General features: G+C 41.3%; 1 protein-coding gene across 1 annotated transcript; it reads right to left on the bottom strand.

The window, feature by feature from the left end:
• Positions 1-20348: 20348 nt before the first annotated feature.
• Positions 20349-27398, bottom strand: LOC148833625 (antigen WC1.1-like). Its single transcript, XM_088915255.1, has 13 exons — positions 27377-27398; positions 26839-27144; positions 26198-26512; positions 25391-25702; positions 24637-24951; positions 23499-23804; positions 22633-22947; positions 21895-22038; positions 21409-21513; positions 21193-21255; positions 20871-20936; positions 20576-20641; positions 20349-20434 (listed from the first exon to the last, which is right to left on the bottom strand). Exons 1-13 carry the CDS (start codon positions 27396-27398, stop codon positions 20349-20351), a joined length of 2421 nt encoding a protein of 806 aa, XP_088771381.1.
• Between the last annotated feature and the right edge of the window lie 377 nt (positions 27399-27775).

Below are 27775 nucleotides of genomic sequence, written 5' to 3'. Positions count from 1 at the left end.
CAAGGTTCTTTAATGATCCATACTGGGCAGCAGCAGTATGGGGGGATGGTGTTGGCAGTATCTGCACAGAAGAAAGGCCTGGCAATCTACTTCTGTATCTTGACCTGAAAACTCTGTGGATGGTGACTGGGGAACTGTCCATAGGGTTGCTGTGAGTCAATACTGACTCGACAGCATTCAACCATCACCTTTATTAATATATAGTTACATTTCGCCTGTGTACCTTAATAAATAAAATATACAAAATATTTATATTATATATTTTATTTGTTATAATATTTAGAAATAAAAAAATAATATGATTCACTCATTCACTATAATATTAAACTAACATCTAAGCACTTTATACCAGTGGGTCTGAGTCATAAAAATAGAGCTGTCCTTTGGTGTTTTTATATTTGTTATGAAAAGAAAACTGAGAATCTTCTTACCATTGCAGGTGACTTCAGTGCTCCCTTGAGTGCAGGGTTTTGAAACATCTGGGTCAGATTTACAGTCTTGCAAAGAGGATTCTGTTCCTGTGCACTGAACTCCAAACAAGGCAAAGGTACGTTGATCACTCACAAAGCGACTAGAAGAATAATCTCCACAGTTGAGCTGATTACATGTAATGATATCCCTGGAACGAGTCCAGCCATCATTACAAACTCTCCCCCATTTCCCATTCTTAAAAACCTCCACTTTTCCATGACAACGGCCACCGTGTTCCACCAGTCTGAGATCCTCACACCCTAGAACACAGAAAAAGAAGAAATTAAATTCCAAAATGATTAAGAACTTGAGAAATTACAGTGCACTTCTTCACTAATCTTGATAGGACTCCTAGAATTCAGGGAGTGCAGCTGTGTCTCTGCCATGTATTGTAGTTTACTGTAGTTTAAGTTCAGGCTGTAGTTGATGGGAGAGGCCTTGTTTCCTGACTTTCCACTCAGAAAAATACTCTCATATCAAATACACAAGTATAGAGGCACTTAATTCACAACATAGAGTGGTGGAGTACAAGATTGTAACATTGATTTAGGAAGAGACTTGCAGTTATCATCCGAATGTGGGTGGGTTCCATCCCAGTTCTATTGGGCTGGGATGTTGTGCAGCATTTACAAGGAATTACTTTATACAGAACAGTGTATCACGTGGCTCCGAGACTCTTACGTGAACTACCTCAACTGAACTCTGTGATAATTCAGTGTGTCGATGATATTCTGATTGCTTCCCCTGACGAGGAAACCCACAAGTCTGAGCTGCTTCAGGTTTTAGAGTTTCTAGCTAAAAAGGGACATAAAGCTAGTTATGATAAGGCCCAATTGTGTCTAGAATTGTGTTATTGTAACAGGACCTGGGTGGACTCTTTTTCAGAGTGAGCACAAACAGATCTGCTTAAGGGAGGAGTGCAGCCCAAGGACAAGACTGCCTTGGTTCCAGCAGCAGAAGCCACCTTTAATGAGTTGAAACAAGCTCTTTTACAGGTGCTGAGACTGGGGTTTCCTCAGATGGATCAACCATTCCTTTGTATGTAAGTGTGGAAAATGGGTTCTGGGCAGCTGTGCTGACGCAGGAGCATGGAGGTAGGCACTATTATACCATTAGATGCTGTAGCCAAAGGGGGGGGTCGTGAAGGTTTAATACTGTTTACCGATGGGTCCTCTCTGGTGCATGAGGGAGAGCAGAGAGCAGGCTGGGTGGTTATGACAGAATTTGATGTGTTAACGACCGGAAAGACACCCCCACTGCCTCAGCACAGCAAGCCAAATTGAGAGCAATGATTGAAGCTTGTAAACATGCTAAAGGAAAAACTGTAACAATTTATACCTATTTAACACATTTTTGGCCCTGTCTTATCTGATGGCTGAAAAGACAAACCAAAGCGCCTACTGGGTATACACTGCACCACCAAAATATGTGCAAGGGGGGCTCCCCATGGGGGCCGTCCTGTGGTGCCTTGAACATATAGGACAATAGGACATACAGTATCATGAAGGTCACTGTATAATGGGGTGGAGCTATGGTTCAATATTTGGTTTTGGGAGTAGTGTTGTTTGTATGTATAATTGTTATAATCACATGTATTAAGAGTATAATCACTGCTTTATGTCACCGCATCACCTCCAATATTAATGTTAGGATAGTAAACAAGTATGAAGTAAAGTCAGCAGAGTTTGCATTTGTGTAGAAAATGGAAGTTATGTTCCTATTTTCCAAGGGGGGATTGATGGAGTCTGCTAGCAGAATCTGCATGTTACTCTGTACCCATATAGTGGTAGGAGCTGTGAACTCCTGCTGAATTTACATGCTGAACTCTAACCTTCACGCTTGCTGAAGCACAGATGCTTCCCCCCCCCCCCCTGCACTAAATTCCCTAATGGGGAATGCTTACACTAAACTCCTGATAGGAAAGGAATCTTTTAAGTGCTTTCAGAGTCCTGGAGTTTTTTGAGAAAGCTACCTCAAAGACAGGAGGGGGAGGGTGCAGAGAAACATATATATAAGCTGTGTAGAGCCATATCCCCTTGGAACTAGGATAGACAGTATAACCATTATGGTCCTTATTGTGGTTCTTTGTATGCATACAATAAAGCTTGGCTTGACGAACGGACACTTCAGGCTCAAATCTCTTGGTTTCTACATTATGGAACAAGTAAAAGTTTATTCCATGCTGAAAAGAGAAGAAAGGAAACAAAACATTTCAGTTGGGGAGCCTTCCTCGGGTATGAAGAAGAAGGCTCCACAGCCGAAACATTGTGTTCCCTTGCAGGTTATGCACGCTGACGTAGCTACCTACTTGAACTGTATTTTATGATGTTCAGAAAATCGTGTACCTTTGTGCAACAAGCATTTCATATGAGAAAAGTCAGTGAATTACCTGTTTATCATTGAACATTGTTCTCCTGGTTCAAAACACAATTTACTCAAATAAGAGCCAGAACAATCAACAGATCTAAAATTTCTGACCCTACATTTATGCAGAGCTTTTTATGCTAGAACCTTTTTTCATACTGTCTGATCCTCTCTAGGTTGATGAAAAGTCACAGTTAGGATAGGCAGCAGTTTATCAGTGACAAGCTCCTGAAGTTTGATGTGGTCTCCTGCGATAGAAGGTTTAGATTGGAAATATACAAACATCTGTATTTGCACTGGGTACATGAGTCATTGCTTGTTTAAGACATAAGTATCACGAAAGCGTTCTTTCCGGACCCTATGCAGACGACACAATCCGGGGTAGAGTGAGGAAAACACGGGGAAAAAGGTATGCAGGGATCAGGAATGAAAACAGGGGGCGTGTCCATAGTGCGCTGGTGTTCGGGGGAGGTGTGGCCGAGGCAAACTGTCCAAAACTGAGTCCAAAGGGCAATCTGAGAGAAGGCATAAGTCCAGAACCGGGCAGTCCATCCGAGACAAACAGAATTAAAACTGTAACAGGGTCGGAACCGGCAGGAACAGGAACTTTAAAACCTTGACGGGACCAGGCGCTTCCAGGTCCCGGACTCGCCTGATACGGAAACCAATGCAGAGCCCGGAACAAAGCGAGCGTCTGGCTTTTATAGGATGGGGTGCAGGAACCCAGAGGCAGGTGCAGGGAATGAATACAGAACAAGAAAGGGCTGGAGCGTCCTTAAGAGGAGGGGTTTACGATCGTGACAATAAATCAAATGATTGTTAAAGATTTTAGGAATGAGCCTGAGAAAGAGTGGGGTTTTTTTATCTGCTCTTAGCACATCGTGTGATTTGTGAAAACTAGTGACACTAAAAGAGAATAATAGAAAAAGACTTACCAGAACAGACAATGGAGATGTCGTCCGCATGCGTACAGTTGTGCTGCTCTCTCTTCAGGACTGGACAATAGACCAGTTTCTCCTCATCACCCCGACACTGGATCTCATCTGCCCAGACGGGCCCAGTCCCCTGTCCTGAAGAGGCTCCTCCCAGCACAGCCCTGGAGACTCCACAGCCCAGTTCTCTACAGACCACGTCCGCGTCTCTGGAGTCCACAGACTGAGAGCACACTGACCTCCAGGTGCCTCCTCGATTCACCTCTAATCTGCCCTGGCTTCTGTTCCCTATGAGCCGTGTAGTGTGCCCTATTAGAAGAGAATTAAAATCTTTAATAGGAGTAGGAGTGGTACTGTAATAAAAATATACTGCAGGTCTAAACTGAATACTCTCTATCCAAAAAGCATTTATGACTATACAGTGTAGGAAATACTGCAAAGAAACACTGTAGAACCAAAACTCCAGATTCCAGTTTCATCTGAGAATATTTATTTATTGAGGAAAACATTTTTTTCCTATGTTATGGCTTTGTTCATTCATTGGAAGTTTGCGGTCAGGTGCATGAGAGCAGGGCTTAAAAGCTGAGTGTGCTGTACATCACATGGAGTGTAACAGATGCCTTAAAGTGAAACAGAAGCCTCAAGCACTTTGAGAAGCCACCTTTAATTAGTTTATTATTATAAAGTAAGTGACCAGTGCCTGTAGTATCCCAGTTATTCCTGACAATCATGGCGCCAGTTCAAGAGAGTGGCAAATGTTTTGCATGCACAATATTAGTAAGACATCAGCCTTATCAGGTGGTGTCGTATAGTGGTGTTTGCCACTATAAGGACTTTTCTCAGCCTCCTGTTATTTCTCTTGAATATACACAAATGTTCAATCACAGATTCCAGCAGTTTCAGTGGGCATTTTGATACACTAATAATAATAATTAATAATAATTGCTTACACTTATATAGCGCTTTTCTGGACACTCCAATTCAAGGTGCTTTACAGGTAATGGGGAATCCCACTAACACCACCAGTGTGCAGCCCCACCTGGATGATGCTCCAGTACTCTCACCACACACCAGCTCTCAGTGGGGAGGAGAACAGAGTGATGAAGCCAGTTTAGAGAGGGGGATTATTAGGAGGCCATGATTGGTAAGGGCCAATGGGAAATTTGGCCAGGACGCCGGGGTAACACCCAGGTCGAGAAACACCCTGGGATTTTTAACGACCACAGGGAGTCAGGACCTCGGTTTTACGTCTCATCCAAAGGACTGCGCCTGTTTACAGTATAGTGTCCCCGTCTAGATACTGGGGCATTAGGACCCACATGGACCACAGGGTGAGCACCTCCTGCTGGCCCCACTAACACCTCTTCCAGCAGCAGCCTTAGCCTTCCCAGGAGTCTCCCATCCAGGTACTGACCAGGCTCACACCTCCTGAGCTTCAGTGCGTTGCCAGTTGTTAGAACACTAACAGTTGTTGTGCAGCCTAGTAACATTAAGTCATGACTGTCCCATTATAGGGTTAAGGAAAATAAACAATAGAAATACAGATAATGAGGACAATGAATTTCCACAGGTTTTCAAGAATTATTGCAATTTATTTCTGCTTCAATTTTATTTTTTGCTTTTTTATCTGTCCTATTTTATCAAAAATTATTTTACTGCTGCCATATCTGCTGCTACTGCTAAACTTACTTTTACTGCTACTAATCAAGTTCAAGTTCAAGTTTATTGTCATTACACTCATATACATGGTATATGGTATAACGAAATGCTATTTAGCTAGCTCTCGGACATAAGTAGTACAAAGAGAAAAAAAACAACAACAACAACAATACAATTGTGTAGCAAAAGAAAGACAGAGACAACAGGCAGTGTGCAAAAAACAACAGCAGACGATGTGCAAAAAAACAACAACAGGCAATGTGCAAAAAACAACAACAGGCAATGTGTAAAACAACAAAAAGGTAATAGGTTATGTGCAAAAATATGCATCAACAGAATAAAATAAAGGGATAGAAATTATGGGGAGTGAGCTTTTGACATGTATGGTAGAGGTAGATTTTCAATGTGTGTTTGGGTTTTTGGTAAGAAAGAAAGGAAGAAGGCACTGTGAGGTTCAGATCATAGGTGAGAGGTGAGGTGAGAGTGAGAGTGAGAGAGGCTGGGAATTTAACAGTTTGATAGTATATGTGACTACAGTAATTGATAAATCCATGTAACAACTGATTTAGAAAAATCTTTAGGAAACAGATTTTCCTACAAAGCCTTGAATTTTTTTCATTGATGTATCATTGCATCACAAGTCACAAATTAATACTGAAGAGCCATTTACCTGTCAAGCTATATACTGTATCAGTCATGGATCCTAATGCAGACGGAGCATTAATGCTGTTGTACTTTTTAAATCATAATTACCATAATGTATCATGTGAATGACAAATACAGGTGTTATGCGAATATATTTTTAATATAACAATGCTTGTTAGTTTATTCTTTGGGGCAGCAAGTGAATATAAAGAGTTGCTTTTTTATAAGATCATATTACAATACATATATCAAATATTCCTACCTGAACACTGGACAATGAAACAATGATTTTTTCTACGGGTTTTGAAGAATTGTTGCAGTTTATTTCTGCTTCATTTTTATTTTTTGCTTTTTTATCTGTTCTAGTTTTTCAAAAACATTAGTTTTACATTCCTGGACAGTTGTTATTGTTACTACCATAGCTGCTGCTGGTGCTATACTTACTTTTACTGCTCCAAATTTGACTACAATAATACAAAAATACGTAAACATTAATGTAGCAATTGATTTAGAAAAATCTGTAAGATTTAAACAGATTTTCCAACAAAGCCCTGAAGGTTTTTTCTTTGATGTATCACAAGACACAAATTGATACCGAAGAGCTATTCACTTGTCTAGCTATATACTTTATCTATAATGGATCCTGATGGAGATAGAGCATTAATACTGTTTACTTTTTAATCATAAATACCTTAACATATCATGTTAATGACAAAGACAGGTGTATTTTATGGGAATATGTTCATAATATACTGGCGAAGAAACATTTTTGTTAGTTTATTTTTTGGAACATCAAGTGAATATAAAGAGTTGCTTTTTTTTAAGATCATATTACAATAAATATATCAAATATTCTTACCTGAACACTCCACTCGAATGTCTTGGTCATGAGTGCAGGACTGTGAAACCTGTGGATCTGACTCACAGTCTAGTAGACTGGACTCTGTTCCGTTGCACTGAACCCCACTCAGCACGATGGGTCCAGACTGACCAGAGGAATGATAAGAACTTAAAAAATCCCCACAGCTCAGCTGACCGCACACAACTTTACCAGCTGCAGGACTCCACTCAGAGGCACAAACTGTCCCCCACTGTCCGTTCTTAAAAACCTCCACTCTTCCATCGCAGTCACTTCCATGATCCACCAGCCTCACACCCTGACAGCCTTGAAGGAAAAAATAAGGAAAGCAAAATTAATTTTGAAAACAAAAATTACATATTTGGAATTCGGCAGCTCCTTAAACTGGAGCTTTGTACAACAGTACAACAGTTTGGCAATTCACAGTACAAATGTTAGATATTGATTCAAATGAATAACTCAATTTCTTGAGTCACAAACACTGCAGAAAAAAAATAAAATTGAACATATCTTCTTTGCAATGAGAGTCTCAGACATTGTGGCAAAACAGAGCTGGGTCAGAGAGTGTTATTAGGCCTAAAACGATGTTATAATAATTTTAATCTGAAAGTTTAAAAAACTCATTGTTTTATATTTAAACTTACATTCAAGTTAAATTGCAGAACAAATTAGGGAGATATCAAGAGAATAATACAGCAATTCTTACCAGAACAGACAATGGAGACATCATCCGCATGTGTACAGTTGTGCTGCTCTCTCTTCAGGACTGGACAGTGGGCCAGTTTCTCCTCATCACCCCGACACTGGATCTCATCTGCCCAGACGGGCCCAGTCCCCTGTCCTGAAGAGGCTCCTCCCAGCACAGCCCTGGAGACTCCACAGCCCAGTTCTCTACAGACCACGTCCGCGTCTCTGGAGTCCACAGACTGAGAGCACACTGACCTCCAGTTGCCCCTGTGATTCACCTCTAATCTTCCAAAGTACGACCCTCCAGAGAGCCGGGCTGTTTTCCCTAACATAGAGACAATTCACTTCTCTGAATAGTTGTATATTTGGAATACATGTAATCATCCAAAGCTATATTTACAGATGCAGCCATTCAAAATGCGCGGGCGATACCGCATTATTTTCCGGTACGCTGTACGCAGTCTACCGCAAGCTACCGGTAAATACCGCGAGTTACCGGTAAATACCGCTAGCAAAATAATAGTATCCGGAATTTCCGCAAGGTGGAGCTAATAAAGCTCAACCTCTCATGTTTGAGCTGTAGCCATCAAAGTCTTTAACGAAGATATTAATAATAGTATTAATAATAAATGACCTTGGACAAGCTGTAAACTCAAAGTATTGCCCTGGTCCACATTCTTTTTTTCATTGACCGTCTTTGTAAAAGTAACGCCACAGCATTTCGCAATCACGCATTTTTTTCCAATCATGCAAAGTACAGTGATTCACCATGCCTTTCACATGCTCATAAGAGATTGATTTAGGGACATAAACATATTACCGTATGCAAACTGTACTGTATACAGTATGTATATGTATATTTAATGTCTTAACTGTGCCCGTTTAAGTATTGAATATTCATATCTAATTTTACCACTGAAGGGAAATCTTAGTAGCTGAGCATAAAAACAATAGGAGCATACTGCAACGCGTGTGAAGGCCATAAACGATATTAATTTTGGAACATAAACATACAGTATATGGCTGGTCTCGGTACTTTAAAGAAAACATACACGAAACATGGTTTCATTATGACCAGAATCTTGAGATATTTTTAACTTGATTTACAGTATTTGAGAGGTATGTCTTAACACCGATACTACAGTGCTTAAGTACTACTCACGTATATGTTTCTAGGTTTATATTATGCATTTCATACGGTCAAATTACTTTTGAGCAACTAATAAGAAGCGCGAAACGGTATGCGTTTTACTTTCGTTTCGTGCTGGGACCCGTGGATTGATTAGAGATATCAAGTACATACAAGTCATTTTTTAAATGTTGTAGTTCGTCTTGAAAAAATGTTACGAGTACATCATCTATCAACAATTACACAGGTTCTGTTTCCATATTGCGGATTTTGGTTACGTAATATTATTTTCTAGATTTCACGTTGTGAATATATGATTTGGGCAAACAGAACCGCAAAGAAGTACATTATGGGTTGTTGTTTTTTTTTTGCAGTTTTATCTAGAACAAGCGATGCTTAAACCTTTGTCTGATTCTTGTGAAACTATCCACACGACAGTTACAGTACCTAGGAGTTGACTTCAGTGATGTCACTGATGGGATGTTTCTAAAAATCCATCCTCTGTAAAACGTCTTCTCTAGTTGTCCTGCATATGTATTCGCTAATGAAGCTGTGTGTTCTGAGCCTGGATCTCTACATTTCTGTATGAACCACCTTAGAGGGCTAAAGACAGCTTGTGTTTAAATTGAGTGTAAGGCAATTTATGCTTCTAAAGTCATGGTCAGCATTTTTGTACTGTGCTGTAAACTTGTTCTGTGCCTAGTCACATTATTTTATAGCGTTTTCATAGCGTTATCAAATCTGGTGGCGCTGTGTTAGTTTCCTGACTCCCATGTCACATGGTCTGTGATTGTAACCTGTAATACCGGTTTAATTCGTCACAGCCAGCACTCCGGTTGTAAAGTAGAAGCAGGCGAGATTTCCAGCGAAAAACACCTCCCCCTTCTTCAGGTGTGAGGGTCTTCTGCTCAGAATGAAACGCTAAAATGTAATGTAGGCTCTGAATGGGTTCTGACTTGCTTTAACAAAATATGTTTACAAATCCTTTCACCTGGCATTTTCGTAGTTAGAAATTATGGAACGCTCTGTTAAAAGCAAGGGAGTTTTTATGTCCGTTGCAGTTCTTTTGCAACATGAATATAATTATATCGTTATTAATTTCTTGAGATACGCGATTCCATATTATATTCCCTTTTAATCAAATTCTAAAAGTATGCTTGTTGACTCCGGTATCGCGTTAGTTAAAGACTTCGATGCTTAAAATGTTTAGGAGAAATGGAATACTGGTGTGTATGTTTTCTTTAAAGTACCGAGACCAGCCATATACTGTATGTTTAAGTTCCAAAATTAATATCGTTTATGGACTTCACACGCGTTGCAGTATGCTCCTATTCTTTTTATGCTCAGGCACTAAGTAAAAGGAGATGCTTCATATTGCTTGACTAATTTTAAAAACTAAGTTAGAAATGCAGACGCTCCCTCGGTGCGCTGCTCTGGTGCGCCGGCTCTTACACAGTGCCTGTCTGCCGTAAGCGTTACAATATACATACCCAACACTGCTTGTACCCATCTGTCATGCAAATAAAACACCTTGAATTGAATTGAATTGAGGGGAGAGGGGGGAATACTAAAGCCAATACTGGCTCAATACCCTCGATGGGCTTTGACGTGCTAATGCGTTGGTTTAACAGTCCGGGTGTGGCAGGCTTCCAATGTCAACTCGACTCGATTGGAAGACAATGAACGTATTTTGTGATATTTAGAAATATAAATTTGTTTGGTGCGAGTGAGGTTTTATTTAATCTCTGACCAAGGGAAACGTTTCATTTTTTCAAAGAAATGTTTGTTAAAAAATAAAGTCATAGTTCTATGGGATTCAATCACAGACCATGTGACATGGGAGTCAGGAAACTACTGTAACACACAGCGCCACCGGATTTAATAACGCAATAAAAACGCTATAAAATAATGTGACTAGGCACAGAAAAAGTTTACAGCACAGTACAATAATAAATGCTGACCATGACTTTAGAAGCATAAATTACCTTACACTCAATTTAAACACAAGCTGTCTTTCTGTATGAACCTCTAAGCTGGTTCATACAGAAAATGTAGAAATGCATTAGCCTGATTATGATTAAAAAACACATAATTAAACACGCGTTTGCGATTTAAATCAGAACACGATTTAAATCAATATAAATGTTTATATTGTAACGCATACTGTCCAGCCTCCATTTCTCTATAAAAATTTACTCTGTTGCACACACACACACAATAGAAGGAGGAACCGCTGTCAGAAGGGAAGATATGTTCAAAATATCGCAAATATCGTTCATGTTGCGATATTTTGAAATATAAAAGTCAATTTATTGTCCATAATATCGCTATTCTATTTTTTCGAAGAAATGTTTGTTAAAAGAAAAGTCCGGCACCAGCTGGATTCGATCACACAACCTCCCAGTTGCTAGTCACGCACCTAGACCAGTCGGCTAGAAGACAGCTCACATGAACAGGCAGGCGAAAAAGCCCTACACAGCCCTGTCGCAGCACACGAATACCGTTATTAAATTCTTTAGATACGCGATTCCATATTATATTCCCTTTTAATCAAATTCTAAAAGTATGCTTGTTGACTCCGGTATCATGTTAGTTAAAGACTTCAAAGCTTAAAATGTTTAGGGAGAAATGGAATACTGGTGTGTATTTTTTTCTTTAAAGTACCAAGACCAGCTACAGTATATACTGTATGTTTATGTTCCAAAATTAATATCGTTTATGGCCTTCACACGCGTTACAGTATGCTCCTATTCTTTTTATGCTCAGCTACTAAGATTTCCCTTCAGTGGTAAAATTCAATATCTACAACGGGCACAGCAAAGACGTTTTTACTGTAAGTCTTTCTACGACAGACCAACGGACCACGAGTGCCCCTGTCGGTCAACCAATCACGTACTGCGGTGCCACGCGTCATCTTGCGTCATACTGAGCGACGTCACCTGCGGTACGTGTCTGTGACGCGCACTTTGAATGGCTGCATCTGTATAAACTATGATTGCAGAAATATGAAACTGATCACAAGAACTTTGCAGATTCTAAGAAAGGGAAATCACAGTAGAAGTAGGCACAGCAGGCCTGATTAAACCTTCAGCACTCAGAGTACACAGAATCCCACATTAAGGAGAGGAACTTGTAATGAAAGTGTTCTTTCCAGACCCTATGCGGAAGACACAATCCGGGGATAAGTGAGGAAAACATAGGGAAAAAGGCCTGCAGGAGTCAGGAATGAAAACAAGGGGCGTGTCCATAGTGCGCTGGTGTTCGGGGAAGGTGTGGCCGAGGCAAACAATCCAGAGCTGAGTCCAAAAGGGGGTATCCAAAAAAGGGCAAAAGTCCAAAGCCAGGCGATCCATCCAAGACAGACGATTAAAACAAGAACAGGGTCGGGACCGGCAGGGGAACGGGAACAGGAACGGGAACAGAAACTAAAACCTTGATGGGACCAGGCGCTTCCAGGTCCCGGACTCACCTGGTATGGGAACCAATGCAGAGCCCGGAATAGTGTCAGCGCCTGGCTTTTAAGGGGAACTGAGAAGGGGGCTGGAACAGGGAGCAGGTGCGGGAGATGAGTAAAAAACCAGGAAGGGCTGGAGCACCCTTCAGAGGAGGGGTTTACAAACGTGACAGAACTGTCAGGATGGGCTCTCCATGATCTTAGCCACTGCTTTGTGTCAGCCACTACATCAAATTTGTTCCTACAACAACTCTTTAGGTTATTAGGATAGTTTTGTGATTCAAAGTAGCAGGTTCAATAACTTTTTTTTAGAAAAAAAAGATACAGAAGAGAAAGAAAATCATAAGTAACTCATATCATATATGAAATGCACTATAATTCTATATTACTGTGAAGATAGAACCTGTAATCACAGGTTTACCAATATTTACCAATAAATATTTGTGTAACAGAGTTAAGTTAAGAGAGCAAATAGAGTAGGTGTTCTTCCGAAACCTCTCTGTTCTGGATTTGATACATCTTATTCTTCTTCTGGAGAAGACAGAGGGAAAAGCTGGTAGAGAGTTGGCATTGATAATCTTCAGAGCTTTCCAATTTAAATGTGTTGTGTACAAGGAAGAGACAGACAGAAGCAGTGTGCACCTTTCTCTGCAGCTGTGTCCTCTCCTGAGTGGCTAAGTTCCTGAACCAGACCGTCCCAGAAAATGTTAACGTGATCTTACCCAGTAAAAATGGACATTGCTTCCCGATACACAGCAAACGTTCTGAGCTGCCTGATTCTCTCATGGGCTTTCTTCACTATCTGGTACATTGTTCCCTTATTTCTAGGTGGAAGAGTTGTTGTGCCAAGAAACTTAATGGTGTTTACCCTCTCCCCTACTGTATGTGATCATCAATCACATGAAGTTGTAGTTCATTCTCGTCACATCTGAATGTAATTGTGAATGTAATCTTGTAAAGGTGATGTAATTAGAGGAGACCCAGAAGGATCTAAACAAAGACCATTGTTCTTCCCAATTTACAGCAGTGATCTAGATTCTGGTTTAGTCGGTAAACTAGTCAGGTTTGCACATGATATCTAAGTAGAAGGATTAGCAAATATCATAGAGGCACAGAACAAATTTATAATATAATTTGGATGACCACATTATCGAAAAAGATGTCACTGCTCTGGGATCAGTCCAGAGAACAGCAACCAGATCCAGTGGTTTAAAGAAATATCCTATATTGTTAGACTGAAGGAACAGAATCTTTTTAGTTTGACCTTAACTGAACAGACTGAATTATATTTATGATGTTTTTACACTAAATACAGCAGAAAACTTTTTAAAAACAATTACCCTAAATTAACATATTAACAATATTACCCTAAATTAGTAATGAAGTATCCTTACCTGAACATTTAATTCTGACATCCTTGTCATGAGTGCAGGACTGTGAAACCTGTGGATCTGACTGACAGTCCAGCAGACTTGACTCTGTCCCACTGCACTGAACCCCACTCAGCACGATGGGCAGAGATGATCCTGGGGCATAATAAGCTGCTTCATAAGCCCCACAGCTCAGCTGATCACACACAACTTTACCATTTTCATTATACCAGGACAAAACACAAAATGTTCCCCACTGTCCGTTCCTAAAAACCTCTACTCTTCCATCACAGCGATTTCCAAAATCCACCAGCCTCAGATCCTCACACCCTGAAAAGAGCAAAATTGTACAGGTCAGAAATCTGATCACAATGTGAAAGGAATTTCAGTAATGCTGGATTTTATGTTATTTCATGGAACTGGAGACACGTAATAGACAAGATATACTGTATTTGTGCTTAAACATTTACATGTTTACATATTACAATGAAGAAAATAATATTGGTATTGAATAGATCTAGGTTTTAATATATACTGTATATGTTTTTCTATACTTGTTATAGGTTTTTGTAGTTGCAAGCTACAAAACGCTTTTAAGGCAGAAATTCAGTACAGTTTGAATTTTGAAGTTAACATAAAACCACAAAGAAAAAATATGGTCTAGAATAGTTTTGTTGTAGATTACAGATTGTCCACATTACTGTTTTGTCTCTAGAATTAATCTAGGTATGAAAGCAACAGAGCAAGAGAACAAGTCTTGTAATATAAAGCAACACTGTTTCCAAAAGAACAACAAACCCATTGTCACTGTTCTTGAATTCTATGTTAAAGTCCTCAGTATAAGTAGAAATTAAATACAGAACTTGTGCCATTGCAAGTAGATTCCGAGCTGGTTTCGCTCCTGAGACGAGCGTGTTATTTTTCAGGTGATCACGTGACTATGGACCGCGAACTTGCTCGGTAGTAGCACAGTCTGGGGAAGTGCAGGCGCTGAATTACTGTACTGAATGTGCGGACAACAATGTTTGCAATTTTGCTTCTCTTTTTGACTCTGGCAGCAGGTGGGGTGGAGATTTTGCATTTAATACGCTTGTTTCGTGTACGTTTGTGTGGAATTCAAAATTGTCTCCAATATCATACTGTAGTCACGAGAGTTGCCGTTTCAACCTTAAAAAACCAACATCAGCAAACAGCTGCATTTTCTTTAACAAGACTTTAGCTGCCATTTCATAACACTTCATAGCTGTGCCAATATTTTTTGAAAAAGTAGTAGAAGAAAGTTTATCGGTGTCCATATGTACTGTAAATATGAAATTCAGAGAACATTTAAAGTTTCAACCCATCTTTCAAGCAGCATATTTAAAAGCTGAGAATGAGCAACCTTCTGTATTGAAAACCATTGCTATAAAATTTATTTATGCAAAGGAAATACACAAATATGGAAATATACCCGGGAATTGGATTGTATGTTTTGTTACAATCACTATGTACTAAATGGACATACAGTACTATAAGTAGTTTATACCAAATCTGCAAAACAGCACTGGACATGCTACTGTATCAAACATACAGTACAGACTTCACTAATAGTTGAAAATATTTTTAAATTTTAAACAACATATGAATAGACTGTCTTGTGTGTTGTATTTGAATTGGAATGTTTTCACAATTACACATTCACTAACCTCTCCATTTTCTGACCACTTTATCCAGCACAGGGTCACAGGGGGGCCGGAGCCTAATCGAGCAAGCAACGGGCACAAGGCAGGGTACACCCTGGATGGGACACCAGTCCATCACAGGACACACACACTGACACACACACACTCACAGCAGGGGCAGTTTTCCCAGAAGCCAAGTAACCTACTGGTATGTTTTTTTTGACTGTGGGAGGAAACCAGAGCACCTGTAGGAAATTCAAGTGAACATAGGGAGAGCATGCAGACTCCACACAGACAGCACCCCAGGAATTGAACCCAAGGGTAAACTTTCTTATGTTCTTCGGTTCCATTTGGTTCACACCACTGTTGCTATACTGTTTTTAGTTTTTAGGGGGAGATGAAAATTTGAAAAATAAACATATATTTAAATATCAATATAATATATCAAGAATTGTCTAATTTCTTTTTTTCATGGCTTTTTAATTTAAAAAATGTATATTGCATAGAAAAACTCAAGTATTTTTATGCACATTAATCAAAATCTGATACTCAGAAAACAGCAAAACAAAAGCAGATTCATTAAATTGAAAAAAAAGGCTACCTGAAAATAATAAGACAAAAAATGTAAAGCACCTGTCACTAGATTCTAAATATTTTTTTTCCAAAGACAATTCAAAGCTTTTTTCTCACATTTTCAGCTTTGCAGTGAAACACTACAATCACACAGGATAGTATACTACCCTATTATGTACAGTAATACTACGAATTCCACTATATTACTACTGTATAAATCCTATCCCATTTCATTTGGGTGGTGAACTGAATGAAACATAAAAAAAGACAATGTCAGCATCAGCCTACAGCAGATGGGCACTTCAGCAACTGGATGGTTATACTGGGAATTGGCAAAATGTCAATAATCATTCCATTACATACTGTATCTTCTTCTATATCTTAAAGAATACATTAATAATATCATTGTACATAAAATTCAGCTTAATCTATGGCCTAGTAAAAAAGCTATAAAAAAGGAAAAATAATCTAAAGTTTTTAACAGACAGCTCCTTTGTATTTTTGCTGTTTACTTCTGCTGAAAAAGCATATTAAATCATCGGAGTAAATGAAGAGCTGAAGAGAGTCCCTAGTCTATGAAACCGAACCTATAATGTTGTTTCCTGCAAGAAAAGGCTGGTTCATTGCTATGTGTAACAGTAAAAATAAAATAATAGAATCCCAGAATAAAAAAAAACTTCACAGCTGAGGGTCATCACTGGAGAAAGAGAAGACCTGACAGTACCATGATTTATCGTTAAAGTGGGTATAAGGTAGGTCTCATGCTCAAGATATCAGACGAACTCAAGTCAATTGTTATGCATCTCCAAATTTTCTATCACAGAAGAAAATATTTAAACAAAAAAAGTGAAATTTTCAAGTTTGTGTGCTTTCCTCTAGATACTTAAAAAATATTTGAAATTATTTCATGAATAAAGATGCCTTCAAATTCTTTCATTCTAAGAAGGAAAATGTTCTCCTAAAATAGTAGCCTTCTCACACTGACTGAAGATTATTACCAGTAGTAGTACCAGCAGTACAGTATAAGAGGTGAAGCAGAATTTTAAATATTAGAATCACTCAAAACATATTTTTCTACTGGTACAGTAGTACCTTCAAAATTGAATAACAGCATGTTGTACTCCTAAATAAGAAAATGCTTCAATTGTCAAAAGTAGTTAAAAATATTTAGACATTATTTATAAATCATAAATTTAATTTCCATTAAATATTTGAAACATACAAGGATTACCTAAAAGATCCATCAATTCTAATCATATTAATTTGTCACTGTCGGCTCTGGCCGCCTTAATAACCGAGGAGTCACTGTCTTCACACACTGATCCAGTACCACAACGACAATTAAATAACAATAAGGATTAAATTAACCAAAACTCACCTGCTAAGTGAAACATGATCAGGTCCAATAGGAAAAGAAGTTTAATCTGAAGGATTTTTTCCATCCTTGACGTCGTGTGAAATCGACAGTGTGTACCGATCTCGCCCCGGGCTCTAACATAGACGAACACCCAACATGACTCCTGCTACAATGTCACATCCTCGAACCTGAGCCCACCAATTACAGACACACGCACCTTCTATAGGCAGAGAGGTGGAGCCCCACAGTTAGGGAGATGACCAATAGGAGCCCCTGATTTCAGTTCGATCCATTTATAGCAGAAAAATTGCACTTTATTCGTAAAAACGTTTGCTGCAGAAGCTACACTCTTGCAAAGTCTTTGAAGTCTTTTGCCAAAGTAAGATTATATGCTTTTAAAAATGAATCAAGATATCAAAAAGCAGCATCCTGTCAAAGCAGCTTATTAACAGAACCAGAATTATAAATTACATCTCTAGTCTTGGTGCGCCTCAGTTAGGCCAAAATTCATTCTATTCCATATTATGTAATCTGCTGACCATAGCGATCTGCTTCAGAGTGATATACAGTAAATGTGACTCATTCAGTCTTAGGACTCATATATAAATACATATGAGAAAGCCTGCTTTGTTCAATCTCTGTGCTGGGCCTAAGCGGCACCCTATTTCAGTACATATCAGCTACAAATGATTGGATCATAACCTATTCAATCTTAAATAATTGATTCTACTCTATGTGATCTGCCAACTGTAGTGATCTGCCACTGTGTGACGAACAGTAACTGTGACTGAATGCTGATCAGCAATTTTCAGCCTCATGCAAGCAATATAGTGCTGGGCCTGGGCAGCAGCTCAATTTCCATTCATAACAGAATCATGACCCATCCAATCCTGAAGAGCAGCTTCAAAAGTTCTATGTGGTGATGCTTTCACAAAATCATTAAATCGCCAGATCATTAAAAGGTTTTTCCTAACAACATGAATAAAAATGAAAAACACTGGATAAACATAAACCCCAAAGTCTTTATGTTTTCATTGCATGAATTCATTCATGATTCCATGATCTCCTAATCACTTAAAGGGTCATTTGTTGGTTCCATCACCTTAGACTTGTTTCCAAGTCTTTAATCGTCAAGGGGCTTGGTTTCCCTACAGAACCTGCAGGCCTGTGGCCCTCCGGGAGCAGGACAGAGGATCACAGCTGCACAGTTAAACACAGTAAAGAGATCAGCGCAGGACTCCCAGTCTTTGATTGTGGCACAGGGATGAGCGTGCAGAATTTACTCCCTTTGAAGAACGGGTTGTATCTGATATATGCCATGTGTGTTAGCGATTTCTTTTAAAAAAGCAGCAGGAATGACTCCCTCTGTATAATGTAGGTCTGGAGCTCATAGACCATCATGGTTAAAAACACCTGTCAGATCGCAAAGATACTGGCAGAATCATTCTGTCTCCTGCAGCTCTCTATCTACTGCAGCTTCTACAGGAAACAGGCTCCTGAAGACAGGGGAAGCTGTTTCTACGTGTTTGTGTGAAGAGAGTGTTTTCAAAGCGACTCCTACAGATTGCGATATTGTTGTACGCTTGAAGTATACTGGCACAGAGCCGCTGTCAATTCTGATTATGTCTCGACACAATGTGGTAAAATACTGTAAGAAATAAGGATTGATACTGCAGTGAATGGCCCTACACTCCAGTTCAGCAGTTTCATGCTGGCAGTGAACAGCCTGGAGACAGGAGTCTTAGTTTCACCAGCAGGGGGTTCCAGTACACCACTGCTGCAATACTGTGAGCTGTTCAGTGGAAGATACAGCACATTCCTCACTTTGTATCAGCAGTATTGACTGAACTGACCCTTCATATACTAAATATATTTAATGTGAAGTTTTTGAAAAAAACATTTTTTGGAAAGAAACACTTTTCCTCTGCAGTGAGGACTGACGATGTGTTTGGTTTCTGGGAAAACAGCTGCAAATGTCATCACTGCACTGTGACAAGCTCACAGTCCTTGTGCTTGAAAGAATGTACAGGTGTACAGATTGACAAAAGTGTGTGGAGGGCAGCAGGTTCTGGAGGTATATTGACTTTCAGTACAGTATGTATGTAATGGCCAGTGTCTTTTAGTTTGAGTTGTGTTAGGAGTGGTTTTGTTTCTTCTAGTGTTGGCTTCTTCACTCTAATCAAGGTCTTCAAACCTTCCTGGTGTAACCCATGGAGCAGGTGCTCAACAAAGGCTGAGCATCATACTGTTTTCCTAGGTCCCCATTAGTTACATCACAGTTCAGTGGTGACGTGGGACTGGGAACAGGTTGGACCAGCCATGGAACATACAGGCATTGAGAAAAACACAAAGAACAAAGTAGGTAGAAACGATATACTGTTATACATGGGCACATACATACAGTGAGCCCATTAATTAGTCTCCACTACGCTCTGGCCAGGAGGAGGATATATAAGCCTCAGACAGGGGTTCTCAGTGAGAATGGTGTGGGGTACAGGTTACAACACCAGACACAGGACAGGGCTAAGGATGGGGGGAGGATTTGGACAGGACAGGGGAGAATTTGCACCACTGGATGCAGGACAGGACTCGAAGAGCAGAGGGGGACTCTATAGAGAGCATCAGAGGAAGGCTGAGGCATCGTCTTCCTCCTCCTACCCTGTACGTGCAGAGAGACTGGGTAGGGAGATCTTAATGGGACATGTTATTTAAGACAGGTGGGACTGAAGAACAATGTCTTTTCCTGCAATTTGGCGGAAAGGAGCACACCAGGATACTGGATTGTGGCCGTCCGGAGAATGCTGCTGGCTTTTCCTGCATATCGGGGTCACTATACATTTGTGACACCCCCATATCTGTGACACAGCTTGTAGTTTTCAAAATCTAAAATAGGCGAAACTACTATACTATCTAACACTACTTGTTTTTTCTAATCGAGCAAAGTCCAGAATCCAGAATAATTTTTAAATCATTTAAAAAAATTTTTATTAAATCAAAAATTTGAAACAAAGCAAAATATCCTGTTAATAATGAACAGTTTAACAAGTGCAGAGCTGAATATAAACTGCCTAACAGTGTAATACACAGAACTGGAGGTTATGAACTGCCTGTTTAAAGGGAATGGAAGCTGAATGAAACACGATGCTGCAGGTCTGCTGTGTCTGGAGAGTTGCTGTGGCTCAGGGGGTCACTTGCTCTGCTCATAGGGCTCATCGTATTCATTGTCACCCAGGAGTGAAGGTTCTGGGGAGACTCTTCCAGACAGGACTGTCTCTGCAAGAGACAGAAACACTCAGGTTCACAAGTACACTATTAGGCTGAATCACTTTTCAGCTCAAGTTACACAATTCTGGCTGAAGTAGAGTGATTCTCACTATCAGTTCAGCAGATCCTAGGAAACAGCTGTGGTTCTACCTGGAACTGAGGTCCCATTGTCCTCCTGGACATCATCATAGTCCAGATCACCCTCAGTCACACCCCCTGGAGAGAAGAGAGTCACCAAGAAAGGTACTGAGAAACAAACCATAATGATATCACTGATCTGTGGAAAAGAGGGTTACTGAGAAGCTATCATAATTATACTACTATATATAATTAGTTTTATTATATATTATACTATATATAATAGTTTTATATATTTATAGTCCTATAGAGGACAAACAGCTTAAATATCAGCTCTGCAAAAATTCACAAAGAGCTGTGACTGTACCTGGAACTGAGGTCTCTCCATCCTCCTTCACATCGTCATAGTCCAGATCATCCCCAGACAGACTCCCTGGAGAGAAGAGACTCAGTCAATTGTATCCGCAAGCAGAGAACAAAGCCTGCACTATATACACATTAATTTACAGAGTTTCGTATGCAGCGGTGACAATTAACCACTATTGTTTGATATCTAGCTATGCAATAGCTCCCAAGGCTTGAAGCTTTGAAATAACCACTACTCAGCTGTGGTGCCCTTGAATTTTCATCTTCACAATCCTTTATTCATTCTCACAATCACAACCACTTCAGACCCCAGCCTGTGTTACCTGGAGTTTTACTGTCCTCATCTGCCACATCATCATAGTCCAGCCCTCCAGAGAGATCACACCCTGCAGCACAGAGATCAGACAGGACAGTCACTCCATCTGCTGAGAGACTCCTCTCCTCACTAGATCCCTTCTACTCCTCTAACAGGAATAATGTTTGCACAACTGACACCAGCTTGGGGAAGAAGACAGTAGTGAAGCAGACAGGCAGCAAACCTTTTCTGTGCTGGCTGTATGTTCCCTGCTGGTACAGCTTGTAGTTAATTTCTTCATACAGAGCGTCCTGGTAGGGCAAGGAGGTCATTTCCCATTGAGCAATCTCTGATTGGAGATGAAAAAGAGGCCTGTTAATATGAGATATCCCACAGACACGATGGTTATTGTCAGATTGTAGAGAACACTTTCTCATTCTCACTAACCAGAAAAAAATCACAAACTCAGTCAGAAAGTTTAAAAAATCAGTATTTTTAACTGTGTCAATGTACAGAACCTATTTCAACAGAAAAGAACTGTGATTCCACAGTGTATCTTTCTGAATCAGGGCACCAGTCACCATTTCTTCACTTCATAGTCAGATTAGAGCCAGACCAGTACTGTGGATGTGAGATCAGACACCACTGACCTGCTCTTGATCAGCACTGCTGTGCTGTCGAACACAATACAGAGTCTGACTGGTAGAGACAGTGGGGAGACCAGGCTCACCTTTCTGAAGGGCTCTGTTCCTCTGTCTCTGCCCACAGGCCAGGGCAGCAGCCACGAACAGCAGGGCTCCCAGGACGATGCAGACTATCCACACAGAGGACTGGCCTCCTGGAGCCTGAGGGGCTGGTCTGGGCTTTGGGGGATCTGAAACAGAGGAGGAAACAGGTTGATGTTTTTTTTCTGAGCATTTTCCAAGTTGTCTATGGTGGGGATGATCTGATGCAAAGGAGATGTTGTTCCAAGCGCAGCTGGCCTTAATTAACTCCCATTACCCAATTACCACACCACACCTCTTCCCTCACTGCTTAAACCCCCTGCTAACCTTGTTCACTGCTCGGTATTGGGAATCTTCCCGCCTCCTGAGCTCTCGTTACCGACAACCTTAGACATCTTACGCTCTCGGACCTCGCCTCTCGGACCCCTTTCCAGCTCCTACCTTTCGACCATTCTTTCGTCTCCTCTCTGGACTCGACTACGCCTGGACCTATCGACTTCCCTCCTGCCTCGCCCTTCTCAGACTCGTTTGGCCTGGACTCCACCAGAGACCTGCACAGGGTTCGTAATACTCGCCCTAACTGATGTCAGTCACACAAAGAATCACTGAGTCAAGCTTGAAACCATATGAAGCAAAATATATTTTTCCCTGATATATTGAACTTGTTAACTACAGAAAAAAGGGCTCAGAAATGTTTGAAAATCTTCTATTAAAAATGCCACTAGCTCTCTCTCTGCACTCACCAGCACAGTGAACCCCTGCTCTCCTCCTGTGCGGGCAGTCGCTCTGCCCCAGTGCGGCGTGCTCACAGTCCCACAGGTGGAGTTCGCTGCCCCTGCAGTTCACCTCGTCCAGCCACACCGTCCCGTTCCCCTCCCCCCAGGAGGCCTCTGTCCCAGCGCTCACTGCCTCCCCACAGCCCAGCTGCCTGCACACCACCTGGACGTCCCGCAGGTCCCAGGAGTCATCGCACACCGTCCCCCAGGAGCCCCCGTACAGCACCTCCACCCGGCCAGAGCAGTTACTGACCCCTCCCATGAGCCGCAGCCTCTCTGTCTCTGCAGAGAGAAGGGGACAAGAGAGTCAGGTCTGGGCAATCATTCAAAGCTCTCTGGTAAAATTTGGTCAATTAATTTGCACCCAGGAAGGCAATAATCAAGGAAAACTTAGAGTGGAGAACACGCACTCCATTCCCTCTGATAATCGAAACCTCTAAGGAGACTCCTCAACTGTAAAGCAAAGTTCTATGTCAGGGGCCCCCTCAGGTCCCATCCATAAGGAAAAAGCTGTGGCTCCTACTTCACATGACACAAGACTAACATCCAGCACACTGAAGAGCAGGGAAACAGAAGTCTCCCATCACCATGATGTTACCTGGACAGTGGGGCTGATCTGGGTCTTCAGTACAAGGTCTTGGGGTGGTGGGGGCTGGTTTAGCTCTTTTACCTGTAAAGAATTGAATTAGAGATCCTTAAGGTACAAAGTATTACACAAGGGGAAGGAAATTGGAGTGGAATTTAAAAGCAATTTCAGTCACTGTGGAAAGGTGCTAATGCTTCGAAAATCATGGAAGCAGTAAAAGAAAAGTTATACCTGTTAAACACTGTACCTGTGCAAATTAAACCTGCTACGTCTCTGTCATCACAGCTGTTCTCTCCCCAAGGGGAATGGGAGCACTGCCACAGTGACACGTCATGCTTTTTACACTGAACATCATCAAGCCATTTGAGACCTGACCCATCGGCAGGGCTATAAAAGTCAATGAAATCCCCACAGTTCAGCTGGCGACATATCAGTGAAGCTGTGTGAGAGTCCATGCGGTTTTGACAGATGCTCCCCCAGGTGCCGTTGTAGAAGACCTCAGCTCTCCCAGCGCACTCAAACTGCTCGCTCACCAGCCTCAGCTGCTTGAACTCTGGGGAGAGAGATGATTAATTAGATTGATAATTAACTACACTGCAATCTTTCTATTGAAAAATATTTGCTCCTATTTATACAGCTGGATATTTTAATACAGCAATACCAGAGCAGTATGTTGCTCAGGAGTCACCCAGGATTTGGAGCCACAGCTTTCCAGTGACAAGTCCACAATCCTACCCACTGTGCCACAGTGCTGCCAGGGGAGAGAGACAGACAGCAGGCACTGGGCCTGGGGGATCACAGCTGACAAAGAGGTGCTGCAGTAGCTGGTGATAAAAACCTGTTACACTGAGCAAGCCATGGTGAACAGGCAGCAAAGCTTTATCATTACTGTTTCTTCTGCTTCTTCTCACAGGTTGGTGTTTATGTTGCAGAAACTTTACATTTTGGCATTCTAAAAAACAGAACAGGGAAATGATCTTCTCACTATGATGTGAGACAGAGAACCTGCTTAGTGAAACAGTAGGACTGATGGCTGAAGACTTTTTTTTCCCTCCATTTGTCTCATTTTCATGTTAAATCATTAAAGTGAGCTACCACACAATAGTCAGCCTCTCCAGGGCTGTTAGTGTTTTTGACCAGCCTGTAACAGCTTCATTCAAACAGAAATGATGATTCAATTGACAGTTTTGTAGTTGGTTTCTATATTTGAGTTGAACAACTTACAACTTTGACTGAATTTAAATTTCTTACAAATTCAATACAAGGATTTTACTTCCAAATTCTGTGCCATAGTGGCCCTCGTGATCACTGAGTGTCCTTCCTTCACAAGTGACTAATATTGACGAAATATTTTTCTTTGCTGATGAGGAATGTTGTTGTCACACCTGAGCACACAATGGTCACGTCCTCCTTGTGTCCGCAGTCGTGCTGACCCCAGGGTCTGGAGGGACACTCCCACAGAGACGACTCGTTCCCCAGACAGCCCACCTCGTCCAGCCAGATGGGTCCGGCGCCCTGGCTGAAGGACACTGGCGCTGGGGCGCGGACGGCCGTCCCACACTGGAGCTGCCTGCACACCACCTGAGAGTCCGCCAGGTCCCAGGAGTCATCGCACACCGTCCCCCAGGAGCCCCGGTGATACACCTCCAGCCGCCCAGCACAGGGGCTCTCCGCCCCGGACAGCCGGAGGAGCCCGTGTTCTGTGGGAGCGGAAAACAGCAGGAACTCTGCTCACTCTTGTGTGTTTGAGCTCTTTCACTGAGACACAGAGAGGAAACGACAGGATCTCTCTTGGGAAAGAACAGTGGGAGACGTCTTTCACTTCTAAACAAGAACAAGTGTTTTTATATAACAATCAACAACAGTACAAAGTGTTGGTAAACTAATGCTAAAGTCATCTTTAAGTTTGGCAGTAAAGTAGCTGGATCACAAGCAACACAAAAGGAGGTAAATTATAATGCCCTGTGAAAAATAAACATATTTGCAAATTCTGCCTGTATGAGTGATGAGATTTTTGTTTTTTTTTCTTTTAATTCACCAAGAATGAAGACAGATTTAGTTTTTTTTTTCTTTCATGAAAATGATTTCTCGCTCCAGTGTGTGTTTCGGGCAGGAGTGATGTCCTGCAGACAGACTCACTCTCACAGAGCACTCCCACGTCACTCCCGGAGCTACAGCTGACCGGCTGTGAGCGGCTGCAGTTCCCCAGGTGAGTCTCGTCCCCGGAGCACGAGACGCCCGAGAAGCACACGTCACTGCGGCCCGGCCCGTAGCGAGAGGAGCTAGAGGTCTCTAGAGCCGAACCGCAGCCCAGCTGTCTGCAGAGCACCGAGGCGGCAGAGTCTGTCCAGGACGAGTCCAGCAGGCGCCCCCACTTGCCGCTGGAGAAGACTTCCACCCGCCCGTCACAGCGCCCGGCTCCTCCCACCAGCCTGACCCCTCCCGCCGCTCCTGGCAGAGTCAGGCAACACAGGAGACAGACAGGAGTTCAACAGTGAAATACTGTGGGAGGTTTCATCACTTCACCAGAATCACAGCATTTACAATTTTTACACCAAACACTAGTATTTCAGAAACTGTGTATTATGCCATTCCTGTATTTTTGCAAATACACCTAAAACATATGCATTAATAATTTAAAAATCCTAATTTGGGAAAACACAGATTCACAAATACCTATAACAACTGAATATAAAATGAGTACAGATATACAAAAGCCTGTTTGTGATAATAATTTATCACACATGTGTTATATAGTGTCACTGCCCAAAATGCACAATATAATACCTTATCCTAATAATAGTAATATGAATAAATTAAAAATGCCCTTTTTTATTAATAAAAACACTTGATCTAATGAGTAGCTCTTACCTCACTGTGGAAGTTCTTTCTCATGAACCTTAAATAAAAATGGCCAGTTACAGTACAGGAGAGAGCAGGACTCACCAGAGCAGACGACTCCCACATCTCTGCTGTGACTGCAGGAGCTGTGAGCCCATGGAGAGATGGGACAGTGTCTTAGCTCAGTCTCGGTGCCCTCACAGTCGAAGACATCGGTCCACGTGGAGCCATTGCCCTGTCCGAATCTGGCCGGGCCCAGGACTGCTTCAGCATAGCCGCAGTTCAGCTGCTGACAGAGGACTGTGGCGTCCCGGAGGTCCCAGCCCTGATCGCAGACTGTCCCCCACTGAGCCCCCAACTTCATCTCCACTCTGCCAGAGCACTGGTCAGGACCGCTGGCCAGCCTGAAGTCAGTGTAGCCTGAACACAGGACACAGTACACATCGCAGGGGACATGGGACAGGGGACAGGACAGTGTGTGAGTGTGGATAAAAGAGCAGAAGATGTGTAAACCTTAGATTTCACAGAATTAGTCATATTTTGCAGGTCTTTATATTCATTTGATAAAGTACTCAAATGATTACAAAAAATGAAATTAACAAATTACGTGGTGACTTTTTAATTCAAACGTGTCTTTTCTTCAAATTCCTACAGTAATTGAGTACCTGAAATCTAAAGGTTTCTCTATAATCTTTAAGATGGCATGTTTTTGTACATTTGTAAAGTAGAAATTGTGTGTTTCTTACCAGAACAGACAATGGAGACATCATCCGCATGTGTACAGTTGTGCTGCTCTCTCTTCAGCACTGGACAGTGGGCCAGTTTCTCCTCATCACCCCGACACTGGATCTCATCTGCCCAGACGGGCCCAGTCCCCTGTCCTGAAGAGGCTCCTTCCAGCACAGCCCTGGAGACTCCACAGCCCAGTTCTCTACAGACCACGTCCGCGTCTCTGGAGTCCACCGACTGAGAGCACACTGACCTCCAGCTGCCTCCTCGATTCACCTCTAATCTTCCATAGCACATCCCTCCAGAGAGCCGAGCTGTGTCTCCTAGTGAAAATTATTGTCTTAAATTATTTTTATTCAGACCAGCAATGTTCCGTTTTCTGATATGACCCATTTTCAGTTTTTGTAAACAATTTCTGTAAAGGTTTTTCATATTACTGTAATTAAAAAATGGGGCTCAATAATGAATAGGGAATGATAACTAAATCTAATTACATGAAGTAGTATGGGTACATTTTAACAGTCATTTAAATTAAAATTAATTTTATTTATGTACCGATTAGGTTATCAGGAGCCATTTAGTTTCATAATTTAATTATCATTCATATTTTGTTTTGGTCTTTGTAATCCAAAGATTGGGGAAATTCTAATTAGACACAATATTTTGCATAAAATATTATCTATTGCCACCACCATTCAATCATCCCATATCATTTAGTTTTAGGAAGAAATCTTAGAAAGTTTCTTGAAACTCATGTTTTACCATTGAGAACAACATATACTAAATGATTAAAACTTTTCTTTCATCCTAACTTATGATTGATTTTCTCCTCCTTACATTGTTAAAGAAGTAAATGATAAATATTTTAAAAAAATAGTGGACAAATCTTTCCCACTTTTCCAACAAAAATGATTAAAAGAAGATCTCCACTATGGAAACCAAACTCTTTCTAAC

Source organism: Atractosteus spatula, chromosome 5 (genome assembly GCF_055471065.1).
Source record: "Atractosteus spatula isolate fAtrSpa1 chromosome 5, fAtrSpa1.hap1, whole genome shotgun sequence".
In the NCBI taxonomy this organism is placed as follows: Eukaryota; Metazoa; Chordata; class Actinopteri; order Semionotiformes; family Lepisosteidae; genus Atractosteus; species Atractosteus spatula.
This window is presented reverse-complemented; position numbering and strand designations above follow the sequence as displayed.